The sequence below is a fragment of the Sus scrofa genome, chromosome 3 (assembly GCF_054392235.1).
Source record: "Sus scrofa isolate SSC_HxYL_T2T_F1_AM1 chromosome 3, Sscrofa_HxYL_maternal_Yorkshire_Landrace_v2.0, whole genome shotgun sequence".
Lineage (NCBI taxonomy): Eukaryota > Metazoa > Chordata > Mammalia > Artiodactyla > Suidae > Sus > Sus scrofa.
Genome location: NC_139385.1, coordinates 6,225,304 through 6,239,935, shown reverse-complemented (window position 1 = coordinate 6,239,935; position 14,632 = coordinate 6,225,304). Strand labels below are relative to the sequence as shown.

At 42.1% G+C, this 14,632-nt stretch overlaps 1 protein-coding gene across 4 annotated transcripts in view; it reads right to left on the bottom strand.

Moving 5' to 3' along the window:
- The window catches only part of ARPC1A (actin related protein 2/3 complex subunit 1A), a 28,196-nt gene that overhangs the window by 12,928 nt on the left and 636 nt on the right, over window positions 1–14,632 (bottom strand). For 3 of the 4 annotated variants that reach the window (XR_014839321.1, XM_085015357.1, XM_005661855.4), the window contains exons 2-4: window positions 9,906–9,998; window positions 8,506–8,610; window positions 2,678–2,900 (exon numbers count right to left, since the gene is read on the bottom strand). Coding sequence is in view for 3 of the 4 variants with exons in the window: in XM_085015357.1 (XP_084871483.1) it covers window positions 2,678–2,900; window positions 8,506–8,610; window positions 9,906–9,969 (392 nt within the window). In the remaining variant the exon portion in view is untranslated. 4 annotated transcript variants of the gene reach the window in all.

Genomic DNA, 14,632 nt, shown 5'->3' with positions numbered 1-14,632 from the left:
TCCCCCCTAGAGTTTCTGATTAGGTGTGATTCTAACCTTTGAAGTACAAATTGAGGTTTGAAATTGCTTGTATTCTCATTACAAATATTCAATGACAAATCATGTTACTTCATTTTGGGTTAAGTTTGAGTTATAAAATAGTTTAATTTCCCAAGTCCCCCGTGCAGCTGAAAATTCTTTCTTTTCTTTTTTTTTTTTCTTTTTGCTTTTTAGTGCCCCACCCACGGCATATGGAAGTTCCCAGGTTAGGGGTCAAACAGGAGCTACAGCTGCTGGCCACAGCCACAGCCACAGCCACTTGGGATCTGAGCCACAACTATGACCTACACCACAGCTCATGGCAACAATGGATCCTTAACCCACTGAGCAAGGCCGGGGATCGAATCCTCATGGAGCCTAGCTGGATTCATTTCCCGCTGTGTCACAACGGGAACTCCTGAGAATTCTTTTTTATTTTTCAGAGAAATCAATAAATGAGCAGAACTTACTGGATGTGAGTCTGACTCTACCACTCAAAACATTTATGTCTAAGATCAGTCATTATTCCGGCCTAATTCAATTTCTACCCCTAAACTGCCAATTAAAAACCAACCAGGTTCCGACAGTTCTGTTGTGGTTCAGCAGGTTAAGAACCAACACAGTATCCTTGAGGACATGGCTTTGACCTGGCCTCTCTCAGTGGGTTAAGGATCCTGCGTTGCCACAAGCTGCATCGTAGGTCACATATGCAGCTCGGATCTGACATTGCTGTGGCTGTGGCACAGGCCAGCAGCTGCAGCTCTGATTCAACCCCTAGCCTGGGGACTCCATAAGCCGTAGGTAAGGCCCTAAAAAGACAAAATACTAACAACAATAACAACAAACCAGTCATGTTCTATTGTCCAGGAGCTGAGAGACTTGATCTCAAGTCAAATGTCCTTCCTGAAATGTGAAATTTCTTTTCTATAGAGTCTTCTTTAGTTCCCCCCTTTTGTCTTTCTAGGGCCGCACCCGCAGCACATGGAGGTTCCCAGGCTAGGGGTCCAGTGAGAGCCGTAGCTGCCGGCCTACGCCAGAACCACAGCAATGCCAGAGCCGAGCCGCGTCTGTGACCTACACCACAGCTCTTGGCAACACTGGATCCCCAACCCACTGAACGAGGCCAGGGAGCAAACCTGCAACCTCATGGCTCCCAGTCGGATTCATTTCAGCTGTGCCAAGACAGGAAGTCCTCTTTTTTCTTTTTATATGTACTTCCGTGTTTATTGTAGTTCACAATAGCCAAGAAATGGAAACAACCTAAGTACAGAATCTTTTTCTTACGGGCCTTTCTGAAAAATACACAACATTCTGACTTGTTTTATAGCACAATTATTTTATGTTAAAGGATTTTAGAGGTTGTTGGAAAGTACTCAGGGTCATACCAATGAAATGTTGTGCCAAAGCTGAGACATTCCCCTGAACTTACGGCTTGTTCCAGTGACAATACCTTGTACTGCAGTAAAGCTCAATTTACATGTGTTTGAGATTATTTTTCGATGAATAAAAATGTGAGTCACTGAGGTTGAAGGTTACCCAGGAAAGAAACTATTTCTCATTCTATTTGTTACAGTGAGCCTTCTGAACAATTTCTAGCAGGCAACAAACATTTTGTGAGCCTTATTTTTACACATGCTTGAAAGAAAAACCCAGGTCTTCAATTCATAATTCAGTCTTGCTGCAAATTCAAAAACTTCTTTCAAAGGATCAAAGTTTCTTGGCGTTCCCGTCATGGTGCAGCGGAAATGAATCTGACTAGGAACCATGAGGTTGCAGGTTCGATCCCTGGCCTCGCTCAGTGGGTTAAGGATCTGGTGTTGCTGTGAGCTGTGGTGTAGGTAAGACAAAGTTTGAGGTTTTACTAAATTACAAAATGTAACATGATAATCCTTTCCTTTCCCTGTTTTGGCACATGAAGAGTAATGTATACTCTGCTATTTTTTGCACTAAATGACAGTCCACATTGAAGGGTATTTACCACCATTTCTGAACATGTGCCAGGCAGAGTCGCTTCCTTATCAAAGTAAGCAGGAAGAAGTAGTTAAGATAAGTTACTTAGCCATAAAATAAACCTCTGTATTTTGACTGGCGCTGCTACAAGTGTTTTACAGTATAAAGGAAGTACAACAGGCTGGTTATATTTCCAAGATTTTGGTCAATTCTTACTTCAACAGTTTAAACAAGTAAAATATTAACCAGGACACAGATTTGGCTAGCAAACTTTAAAGAAAGGAGAATGCTGTGATCTGGAAGAATTCTAGATATTTAAGTGGCAGAGATGGGAAAAAATTATTCCTCAGGGCACTGGTAATCTTTCAAGTTTATAATTTATATATCAGAGTAAAACACACCAATTTGGACAGTATGGAGTGAGGAGAGTTGCAGCATCTTAAAGAACTAACCAGTTAGGAGATCCGAAAGAGGAAAGCAAAGCTCAGTATTAATATGAGAAAAATGTGAGATGACTCACTGTGCACCTAAGACGGAAAAATGCTCATCTTAGAGAATGGAGAATTTCAAAGGAAAGAGAAAATCTCCAGATGAGGAAAAGCTGAAGTGAGAGTTAAGCCTTTACCCAGGGTCTCAAGTCACCGAGGACACGTCAGTCCACATCCGTGACTGCACAGAAAGAAATTAAGAATATTTGAATGTTGCTCACCAGTCATTTTCAGACTCGAAGTAACAAACAGAAATGAGTCGTGCTCCGCTGCCCACAGCAAATTTGTTCTCCAGCGGGGACCACTTGACGAAAGTAGCTGCACGGTTAATTCTCAGGATGACCAGCGTTGGCTTCCAGACACCGTCTTTCTGACTCCAGACGTAGGCATTGCGGTCTGCCCCGCAAGTGACGATGCGGTCGCTCTTGGGAGCCCAGTCAATACCTGCAGGTGAGATGTGGTATCATCTGCTTTGCATGGCCGGTGACAACTGACATGGCACGGGCAGGGGGGCGCTGGCATATGGTGGAAGAATTTTTTCTTCCCTCTTTATTGGATTTTTTTTTTTTTGGGGGGTCTGGAAGTATCTTTATTCATTTAGTAATAGACTGCATTCCATGATATTAACTGCAAGTCTGCCTCATGACATCCAAGTAAAACAACACAGGGGGTAAATAATCTTCGGTATAGAGGGGGGAAATATATATTGAGGGACTTCTGAAGGTCACTGTATCTTAAACTAACTGAAATATCTTTTCTAGATGACACGGCTTCTATGAAAGAGTCTTTGAGTATCTTTGCATCCAAACTAGGAGAGAGTTAAATATGTATCTGCATGTAAGATTTCTCTTTCTTATTTGACCAGTCATTTACTTACTGGTGCCTCCGTGAAGGACCCCAAAGTCAAGGTCAGTTTGCTATACACCAAGAGTGAAATCTGTTATGACTCAGGTTTTCTTATAGTTTATGGATGAGGTGTTTTCTATAAATACAGTTTAACATCGAAGATCCAGAAATTCCACTAATGGATTTTTATTATTGATATCTCCCTAAAAATAATGAACATATTTAACATTTATATGAAAAAAATAAGATGAAGTCTCCATTAGTCATAAATCACAGTGACATGTGTAGTGTGAAGAATTCATTCCTTCATTCAGTTACAGGAATAGTCAGCTCACTTATACGTACGGGGCTGAAGGGAAAAAGATGGGGGAGCGTATTCTTAATGTACTGTAAATCCATTCATTACAGGATAGCTTTGCAACCCTCTTTATCAGATTTTAAATGTTATTTTTTACTACAAAAGCAAACTCACATACTGTCATAAGACAACATCTTATGGGATACACAGAAAGTCAAAAAAGCCCTGTTTCCATTCTCAACATCCACACACATCCTCCTGTAATGGATATTAATATCATGGTAAATACTTCCTTCTGTTTTTTATTTTATTTTGTCTTTTTTTTTTTTTTCTTTTTTGCTTTTTAGGGCTGCATCCTCGGCATATGGACCTTCCCAGGCTAGGGTCTGAATCACGGCTGTAGCCGCCGGCCTACACCACAGCTCACAGCAACGCTGGATCCTTAACCCACTGAGAGTAAGGCCAGGGATTGAACCTGTGTCCTCACGGATGCTAGCTGGGTTCGTTAACCCCTGAGCCACGATGGGAACTCCCTATTTTGTCTTTTTAGAGCCACATCTGTGGCACATGGAGGTTCCCAGGCCAGGAGTCAAACTGGAGCTGTATTCGCCGGCCTACACCACAGCCACAGCAATGCGGAATCTGAGCCTCATCTTCAACCTACACCACAGCTCACGGCAACGTCAGATCCTTAACCCACTGAGCAAAGCCAGGGATCAAACCTGTGTCCTCATGGATACTAGTCAGATTTGTTAACACTGAGCTACGAAGGGAATTCTTCTGTTTTTTTTATAAGTTAGCAACTGTTGTACATTATTTTAGAACATAGATCTTATAATAATTTCACCAAACATCTGAACACTTTGTTAGTTTCCAATTGCTTACTAAAATAGATAAAACGGGAATAAATATTCAAGCATATACCTTTTTGCTCCAGTTAAAATTATCTATGATATGGGAGTTTCCATTGTGGCTCAGCGGGTTGAGAACCTGACTAGTATCCATGAGGATGTGGGTTCAATCCCTGGCCTCACTCAGCTGGTTAAGTCACAAAAAAAAAAAAAAAAAAAAAAGAAAGAGAAGGGAACCTATAAACTTAAGAGCAACTAATCACAGCCATGTGTGTACCTTATTACAATGCCGATTAAAACAGACTACTGTATTGGTTATTACTGAAGATTCCTTATCTTTTAGACACTAACTGCAGTACGAAATGATGCAACATCTGGGATGTGCTTGAAAATTGTACAAGAAGGAGGGAAGTGAGTTGAGAACAAGATTGGCTGTGAACTGATAATTGCTGAATCTGAGTGATGGGTATGCAGGGGCTCATTACTTTATTCCACTTTTATATGCTGTCTGTTTGAAACTGTCCTAAGTGAAGTATTTTTTGAAAAAGAGATGGTGATCCAACATTTAACACAAAAGAATAAACTCAAAGAAAAACACCAGAACTCTGATATCCCTTTGATGTGGGCCATACTCTCTGTGTAGTACTGACTAGTCTTTGCTTCTAAAAAGCTTCAGAGGATAATTTTCTTTTTCTGTAGTGACTGTCTCTCTGAGAAATGTTTGATCCTTGGTCTCCTGCCACAGAGTTATATTTAGACTTTTCCAACAACAGTTTTTTTCAGATCTTAAAAAAAAAAAAAAAAAAATGTCATTTGAGCATCTGGACAGAAAACAGGCCCAAGTTCAAAGGACTCCAAAAGAGAAGCAGGGGAGGAAAAGCTCATAACTATTTCACTTTTTTTTTTTTTTTTGGCTATTTCTCTGGTTTTTCATCTTAGCCCTTTCTCTTTTAAAGTATTTCCTAATGCTAAAATTCCAATTTAAAATATGAGTGTTCTTCAGGCTTGTGCTTGAGAGGGAAGGGAGTGGGATGGACTTGGAGTTTGGGGTTAATACATGCAGATGATTCCATTTGTTGCGTTCTCGCTATGTTATTATGTTTATGTTAAGTTCCCCTTATGGCTCAGAGGGTTTGATCCTGGCCTTGCTCGGTGGGTTAAGGATCCAGCGCTGCCATGAACCATACGTCACAGACGAGGCTTGGCTCTGGTGTGGCTGTGGCTGTGGCTATCAGCTGCAGCTCTGATTTGACTCCTAGCTGTCTGGGAACTTCCATATGCTGTGAGTGCAGCCCTAAAAAGCAAAAGCAAAAAAAAAAAAAGGATAGGCAGTGGGGTCTTACTGCATAACACAGGGAACTATATCTCATCTCCTGGGATAGAACATGATGGAAGATAGTATAAGAAAGAGAATGTGTATGTATGACTGTGCTGTATAGCAGAAAATAGCACAACACTATAAATCAACTATACTTTAATAAAAAATTTTCCAAAAAAGGAAAAAATAAATAAATGAATAAAGTGTTCTTATTTTTAGGCTGTAAGGCCACTGGCAAAGGGACTTAAAGAAAACAGGCCAAATCTAATAGAAATAAGGTCATGGGAAAGGAACAGTGACAAAAATAGAAGTTATGTCTTTGGTGCTGGTTTGGTAATAGAGTTAGTTGGCCCCCAACGAGCATCACAAACAAATCCATGGTAAAACCAAGAAGGGGACGGTAATGAGTTTTTTGCTGGGGATACAATGAAAAGGTGCAGAGGGTCAAAACATGAGGTTTTTCTCTGATGGGGAGGAAGGATATTTTTAAACTAATTAGTATGTTGGGGGTTACAGGCAAAACTCCAGGGTCCCAATTAAAGTTTAAAAAATTACTGGAGTTCCTGCTGCGGTGCTGTGGACTAAGAATCGGAATGTAGTGGTTCGGGTGGCTGCAGAGGCACGAGTTCAATCCCCGGCCTGGTACAGTGGGTTATAGGATCTGGTGTTCCTACACCTCGGGTGTAGGTCAGCCGCAGCTCGGATTTAATCCTTGGCCCAGGAACTTCTATATGCTGTGGGTGTGGCCATTTAAGAAAAAAATAAGGAATTCCTGTTGTAGCTCAGTGGTAACTAACTTGACTAGTATCCATGAGGATGTGGGTTCAATCCCTGGCCTTGCACAGTGGGTTAAGGATCCAGTGTTGCTAAGTTGCAGACACGGCTTGGATCTGGCGTTGCTATGGCTGTGATGTAGGCCGGCGGCTGCAGCTCTAATTCAACCCCTCACCTGGGAACTTCCATATGCCGTGGTTGCAGTTCTAAAAAGACAAAATAAATAAATAAATACATAAATAAGAAAAAAAAAAAAGTAAAGAACAAGTCTTCAATGTGCTTGGCCAAACTGTTTACAGAAGGGGTTGAATCACCGAGCCAGAAAATAGGATAAAAAAGAAATTATAGCAGTAAGGGTCAAAGAACAAGAGTTCTTCCTGAACATAGCAGTAAGTTCATGGGGTTTTTTTGTTTGTTTTTTTGCCTTTTCTAGGGCCGCACCCTCAGCATATGGAGGTTCCCAGGCTATGGGTTTCATGGGAGCTGTTGCCGCCAGCCTACGCCACAGCCACAGCAACGCAGGATCCGAGCTGTGACTGCGACCTACACCACAGCTCACGGCAATGCTGGATCCCTAACCCACTGAGCAAGGCCAGGGATCGAACCCGCAACCTCATGGTTCCTAGTTGGATTCATTAATCACGGAGCCACGACGGGAACTCCCCTCCCCTTCTATTTATTGATAGTTTTTGTCAAAGCTGAAAGGTACTGTACAATGTAGGAATCTGCCTCAGTCTTTGAGAAATCGACCAGAAAAAGATAAAACTCAATGGGAAAATGGTTAGGAGTTATGAAAAGTAAAGTCACAAAAAAGAGAACCCAGATGGCTGATAAACATCTGCTCCACCTTGCGATTCATCAGGGAAATGCCACTTACCGAGAGACCACTATTCACTCATCAGACGGTGCGACGGCACCAAACCTGTGTGGGATGCGGGAGGATAAACACTCCTGCTCAGAGCTGGGAGGATGGGGCCATCAGATGGCGCCCCTCCAGGCTGAAGACGTGCACATGCCCGAGGCACCGCAAGTCTCCCAGAGACAAACATTCACACACAGAGGGAGACCTGCCCAGGGACGCCTAATTTAGTACTTCCATGGAACAAGGGAAAAGTGGAAACAACTTAAATGTCCTTCAACGGAGCAAAGAGTAAGTAAACGAGGTACAGAATGCTAAGCAGTGGGTTGGAAAGGAATCACCTTGCTCTGGATACGCCTACTTACAGAGAGCTCAGAAACAGTGTCAAAGGAAGCTGCAGGAGAGGAATGATATGATGCCATTTATGCAGTATTTAAAAATACGAGCCAATAGTACCAAAGCTTGTTCACACACACACACACACACACACACACACACATGAGAGACAATGTCAGACCAAATTACAGACTGCCTTCTGGGGGAGAAGGACAGGACTGGTGCCTTTAATCATAAGGAACAATACTCCTTATGATTAAATCGTTGTTTCCTAAGTTTAGTTTTCTGGCACAGGAAAAAAGATAAGCAGCTGCTAATTCTGGGTGGCAGGGATACAGGTGTTTGTCACATCACTCTTTGTCCTTTTCAATATTTTGGAATGTCTTCTTCGCCCCCAAAACAGCACCCAGGAAACTTTTGGAAGACACTGTGTTCCCTCGGGACTTGGGAACACAGCTTGGCTTGCGGTTTCCCACAGCTGACCTGCTGTCTGGTTTCCGCTTTCATGTCTCCTCTCATCTAAGCTCTTTAGTCCCCAGAGCAGGTTCAGTGTTTTCCGTAACAGTAGCAGAGCCTGCGTAAGAGCTGGGTTTCCGGATGCCCTTAGAGACTGAGATCCCTATCATGGTATTTTCTCACATCGTCTAAAGAAAACTCAGGAAATGCTGCACAACCTGAAATGTTATGGCAGCCTATTAGGCTCTTCATGTAAAGAGAAGACTGCTGAACTTGGAGACAGCACCGAGCTCACGGCCATCTTCCCTTACCTGTGATGTGTCCGTTGTGCTCCTTGAGTTCGTGAGCTTTCACCCACTGGCTCCCATTCTTCTTATATATGTGGACTTCATGATTATTGGGGCTAAGGGCAATCTCTGGAGAAAAAAGTGAATGAACTTGAAATTGTCACCAAAAAAGGCACATTACAGCTGGCATTTTAAAAACAGACTGAAGGAGGGGATAGGAACGTGGTTTTGAAAAACAGTTCCATAAGCTCCTGCTGTGGTGCGGTGGGTTAATTATCTCCCCACTACAGTGGGTGTGTCTCTGTAGAGGCTCAGGTTTGATCCCCGGCCCAGCGCAGTCAGTTACGGATCTGGTGTTGCTGTGGCTGTGGCTCAGGTTCAATCCCTGGCCTGGACTTCCACATGCTGTGGGTGCAGCCAAAATTTAAAAAAAAAAGCGGGGGGGGAGTTCCCAATATTCATCCCGAAGAATTCCTTTATTATTTTTACCTCTACTTATACCCCATGCTTTATTTTATTTTTATTTAAAAATTTCCTTTTTTTTTTTTGGTTTTTAGGGCCGCACCCTCAGCATATGGAGGTTCCCAGGATAGGGGCTGAATCAGAGTTGCAGCCGCCGGCCTGTGCCAGGGCCACAGCAACATGGGATCCGAGCCGCGTCTTCAACCTACACCACAGCTCATGGCAATGCTGGATCCTTGACCCACTGAGCGAGGCCAGGGATCAAACTCGCAACCTCATGGTTCCTAGTCGGATTTGTTTCTGCGGCGCCACAGCGGGAACTCCAAAAGCTGTTATTTTAGATAGAGAATAAATCTCTGACATTTATTTGTTCGTTTTTAGATTTTTCCCCCTTCTCCTAGTCATATTACCTGCACTTTGCTTGCTATATTGGCCTACTTCTAAGTCTTCATCCCCTTTAAGTTTGCTGGAGCCAAAAACCTGGAAACTCAAGCTTATTGTGAATAACATAGTAAGTACGAGATGATACGGCTCTCAGTATGTCTGTACGTAAACCACAGCCTCTGTAATGGCTTATTTCTAGGTCTGAGTATTCTGACTAAATGCTGGATGGGTGTTACTGCACAACTATGCCAGACACTGGGTTATTAGGGCAATGAAAGATGTCTCTAATATCAACCATCCTTCAGGTGGTACTGTAGAGAAGTAAGTGGACGAGGAGCCAGAAGGCCTGAGTGCTAACAATGGCTCTGACATGAACTTGGGTGTAACCACTAGAAAGTCCTTCTATCACTCTAAGCCTTGACGTCTCTATTTATAAACCAAAGGACTGACCCGGTTTCCTACTGAATCTATATATGTCCTGTTCACATATGACACTGAAATACGATTCCCTAAAGATGCTTACATCTAAAAGCATCAAAGGCATCAAAATAAAGGAGCAAAGTTAATAGCATACTTACGGGTACGATCCCTGTTCCAGGCATGACAGGTGATTGGCTCTAGTAAAAACTGATGCAGGGACATTATTCTCAGTGTTTTCAAAGGACAGAAAGCTGCAATGAGCAACAGAAAAAAGCATTTAAAATGGTAGGCAACCCATATTTAAGTTGTCTGGGGATCCTGAAATGTTTGGGGTTAAATAAAACATTATTCTTCCACCAAAAAAGAATCAATCTCAATGTCAAAACTTAATCATTTAAATACAATTAGCATTGTAACCACTAATGTGTAATTATTCTGGTAAGGGTCATCAGAGGACTCTAAAACCTTGAGTTAAAGACTGCTGGGGAGTTTCCTGGTGGCTCAGTGGGTTAAGGGTCCAGCATTGTTGCTGCTGTGCTTGGGTCACTGCCATGATGTAGGTTTGATCCCTGGCCCCTGGAACTTCCACATGTTCTGTGTGCAGCCAAAAAAAAAAAAAAAAAAGACTGTTGGGGTAGAAGATATTCATACAGTCTCAAATGATCATCCCACAGATCGCTGACTTAAGAGAAAAACATGCCTTTACAAAAAAACAAACAACAACAAAAACGAAACGAATCTGGCAGTTACCATCTCAACCAAGAAATCAATCTTTGTATCATTAGTAGTGGAACGATATAAATCTGTTGGGGCCTCCTGATGGGAGGCAACCTGCAGTGCACATCATTACTTATCAATAGTGAACACTTAATTTATTAACCAGACCAGACTACTTTTAAGAGAGCAAAATGGGGCATTATTAATAATTATGCTGTGAAAACAGGCCGCAGGACTATCCTGGAGAAACCTGGTACTATAGCCAACCTACCTATGAAGAATTTATGCCAAACATATCTACTAAGTCCAATCAAGATCTGGACCTAATTTCTAGTTTATAGGAAATAAAGGGGAGTGGAATTAGGTAAAAGGGAAACTTAAAACCAGAATGTGGGGGAGGTGTGTGTATGTGTGTGTGTGTTCTAGACTAAAGAGCTATGAAAACCAAATTCGATAAATGAAACGTGACTGTAAAGCTATTATTTTTTAAATAGCTGTAAAAGATGTATTTTGTAAAATAGGAAACATTTTAATTTGGAGTACCTATCACATAACAATATGGAATTATTTCCAATTTCTTTTTTTTTTTCTTTTTTGTCTTTTGTCTTTTTTGTTGTTGTTGTTGTTGTTGTTATTGTTGCTATTTCTTGGGCCGCTCCCGCGGCATATGGAGGTTCCCAGGCTAGGGGTTGAATCGGAGCTATAGCCACCGGCCTACGCCAGAGCCACAGCAACTTGGGATCCGAGCCGCGTCTGCAACCTACACCACAGCTCACGGCAACGCCGGATCGTTAACCCACTGAGCAAGGGCAGAGATCGAACCCGCAACCTCATGGTTCCTAGTCAGCTTTGTTAACCACTGCGCCACGACGGGAACTCCCTCCAATTTCTTAAATATGATAGCGGTTTGCTCTTAGGAAGGAGATGGTTCTAACTCTTAGGAGATAAAGATGATGAAGTCTTTAGGGATGAAGTGTCATGATGTCTTCTGTTATCTATTTTCAATCATTTAGGACAAGGAGATACACAGAGCAAATGTGGCAATATGTTAACAACTGGTGAATCTAGGCAAAAAGTAGGGAGGTGTTTGTTACATTACTCTATTTATTTATTTGCTTTTTAGGGCCGCACTCATGGCATATGGAGGTTCCCAGGCTGGGGTCTAATTGGAGCTATAGCTGCCAGCCCACGCTACAGCCACAGTAACTCGAGATCCGAGCCGCGTCTGCAACCTACACCACAGCTCATGGCAATGCCGGATCCTTAACCCACTGAGCGAGGCCAGGGAGCGAACCCCACAACCTCATGGTTCCTAGTCAGATTGGTTTCTGCTGCGCCACAACGGGAATGCCTACATTACTCTTTAAATTTTTTACTGTAACAAAATAAAAAGCAGGCATCTGTGAAATATCACTAAATTAAAAGTCAAATCAAATTCTCTATTTTGTAGGCACCCAAATCTAGATCCACTGAGGAAGCAACCATTACCTGAAACAGAAATTTTTTCAAAAATGCAGCCAGGGCACCCTCACCCCATCCCATTTTATCATTTTTAAGAGGCACTCTCATACATTCTGAAGTTTCAATACACTTAAGCACAAGTCGAGTCAACCTAGGGTGGAGACTGAAATGTAAGATAGGAATTCTGATGCAAGCAGGAAATGAACGGAAGGGCCACCAAAAGGTTGCAAAGGGAACAATGAAAGTTCAGCAGACAAAGCAGAAATCAATCTCAGTGGAAAGCAAAGGAAATGTCTCTGCTAATTGTTGTAAAGAAACCCAAAGGTCAAAAAGAGAGACGTGTACCCTTAAATAAAACATCTGATATCTCGAACTGGCAGAGAAATGTCAGGGTTTCACATGCTATTCTAACAGAGAGGATATTCAGGTCATTAATTTTTACCTGCACACATTCTAAACAGCAACTCACAAATAAAAAGTCTCTGGCTGGAAACAAAAATTTTAATGAATTCAAATGAGACTGCTTAACTTTAAAAATAAACTTCTGGATGCTCACTATGTGATTCTTTTTCTCTGCTATCAGATGCTTACTCATTACAAAAGGTTTCACTCTTAGTTTACTCAAAACAACATGTTGTGTCACAAATATCTCCTTAACTACAAGCAATTTCGTTTAAATGCCACATTTTAAGTGCTCATTTGTTAACTGAAACAAAATTGCTCTGCAAATCAATAATTTAATGTAAACATCTCCCTGCATTAAAAGCACGTATTTCACGTATAGTTAAAAAAGGAAAGGTGCAGACAGAGGCGTTCTCATTCCAGAATTCAGGTTTATAAGCAAGGTAGCAAAGCCTTCTTCAAAAGAGGTAAACGTTTACTCAATGGCATAATTACTTCTAAAATTGCGTTTCTAATTTTGTTATATCATTCAGGTTCCATATTTGGACAGACACTCAGACCTGTACTTCTTTTATAATCACGTGGCTATTTTAAGTCTGTAGGCCAAGGCAACACTCATGTCTGTCAAATCCATACGGCACCAGTAAACAGAGCTTGTATTCATCGAACTCAGTGAAAGCAGAATAATGACAGCTTGAATTTTGTACCAAGAGAAAGGTACCTTCTGTCACAGGGTGATAATTATAATTTCTAAACTGTGATTCATATTTAAGTGAAATCTGAAAATCTTGGTCTTAAGGAGGGTAGAAAGGAGAAAAAGGGACAAAAAAGGTGCTGACAGTCAATTTAACACACTTCTATGGTGACCTTTTAAGGTCTGGCATTGAGAAAGATAATAGCTCACAGCACAGTCTGATTCCAGGGATCTCCTCCACCGGCCAAGTCCCTTCTCTAGCCAGGAAACCCTGGGCAGGTCACTCAATCTCTAAAACTCATTTTTGGTCATCTGTTAAATGGACATGTCATTGACATCCCAAGGCCACTGGTAGGAGGACTAACTAACACAGGAAAGCATGCAGTTCAAATTCTGGTCCCAAAGAGATGCTCAGTAAGTCGGTTCCCTTTCTCCCTTTGACCTAAGGCCTTTGAACCATCTCTAGAAATAAACACATACCAGTTAGTCACCTCTGAACTTGGAAACACCTACATATGCTTTAAATTCTTGGCTCTAGAGCTTTATAAAGTATTTGTACAGTGGGGAATGTCAGTTCCTACTTAGGGTCTGTTTTCGAGACAGTGATTCATCCGGATTCTAATTGCTCTCATTACCTAAGCCAGCAATACCAGGTGCTCCAGCAAGGTCACCACACCCTCCACAGTGTTCAGAGACAGGTTCCAGTTCCAGACACCGGTCTTACCATTTTAAGCCTCTTTGGGCAGAACTTGTTTCAGTATAGGATTAATTAACTAGATCAGAATACGGATTACATCTCCTCTCTCAGCAGGAGATTTAATTTTCTAAGATGATCCCCTCTTTTAATTGTGATAAGTGGATGAATTAACCTTGGAAGGTTTCTGATTCCTTTGTGGTAGGAAGCAGCCACTTACACCTACTCCCTAACAGGGCAAAAATATCCTCCTGATTGATACCTTCTCTCTCTCTCTCTTTTTTTTAATACCTGAAAAACTGAGGGCCCCCAGAAAACCAAAAAGTTAGATAAAATTGATCAAAGAGGTCAGAAGCAGGATAATTTAGGTAATTTCGGCAACGCGCTGAAGGAGATCAAAAAAGTAGGTAAGCGTTTCCTTCTGGTTCCAAAACCACAGTATGAAAACAGATGGCTGTATAATCAAAGAGCCGAACCTACAATTTATTAAGTGCCTACCGGCAGTGTACTTAGTACCAGGTTGGGGCCCGAAGCGTAAATAAACCTGACGCTTCTCTGGTCCTCAAATCTGGGGGAAGGACGGGAGAAGAGGAAAGGAAGACAGATACACAGAGAATGTCAAGAAACACGAATAAGAGCTAATATTTATTGAGACCTCGTCCGGGCCAGGAACTATTGGAAGCAATTTATGCACATAAACCCACTGGATCCTCAGAACCCCCCTGCGAATCGTATTACTGCAGATGAGAAAACGGGGACGCAGAGAAGCACTCTGCCCAGAGTCATTCAAGAAACCGGTGAATGAGAATTTGGGGCGGTCACTGCGACTGGAGGGGTGGAGTGGGAAAGGCGCTGCAAAAAGGTTCCAGGGAGTGAATCGGGGCAACGGCGACTTGGGGTCGGGGTGGGGGGGATTC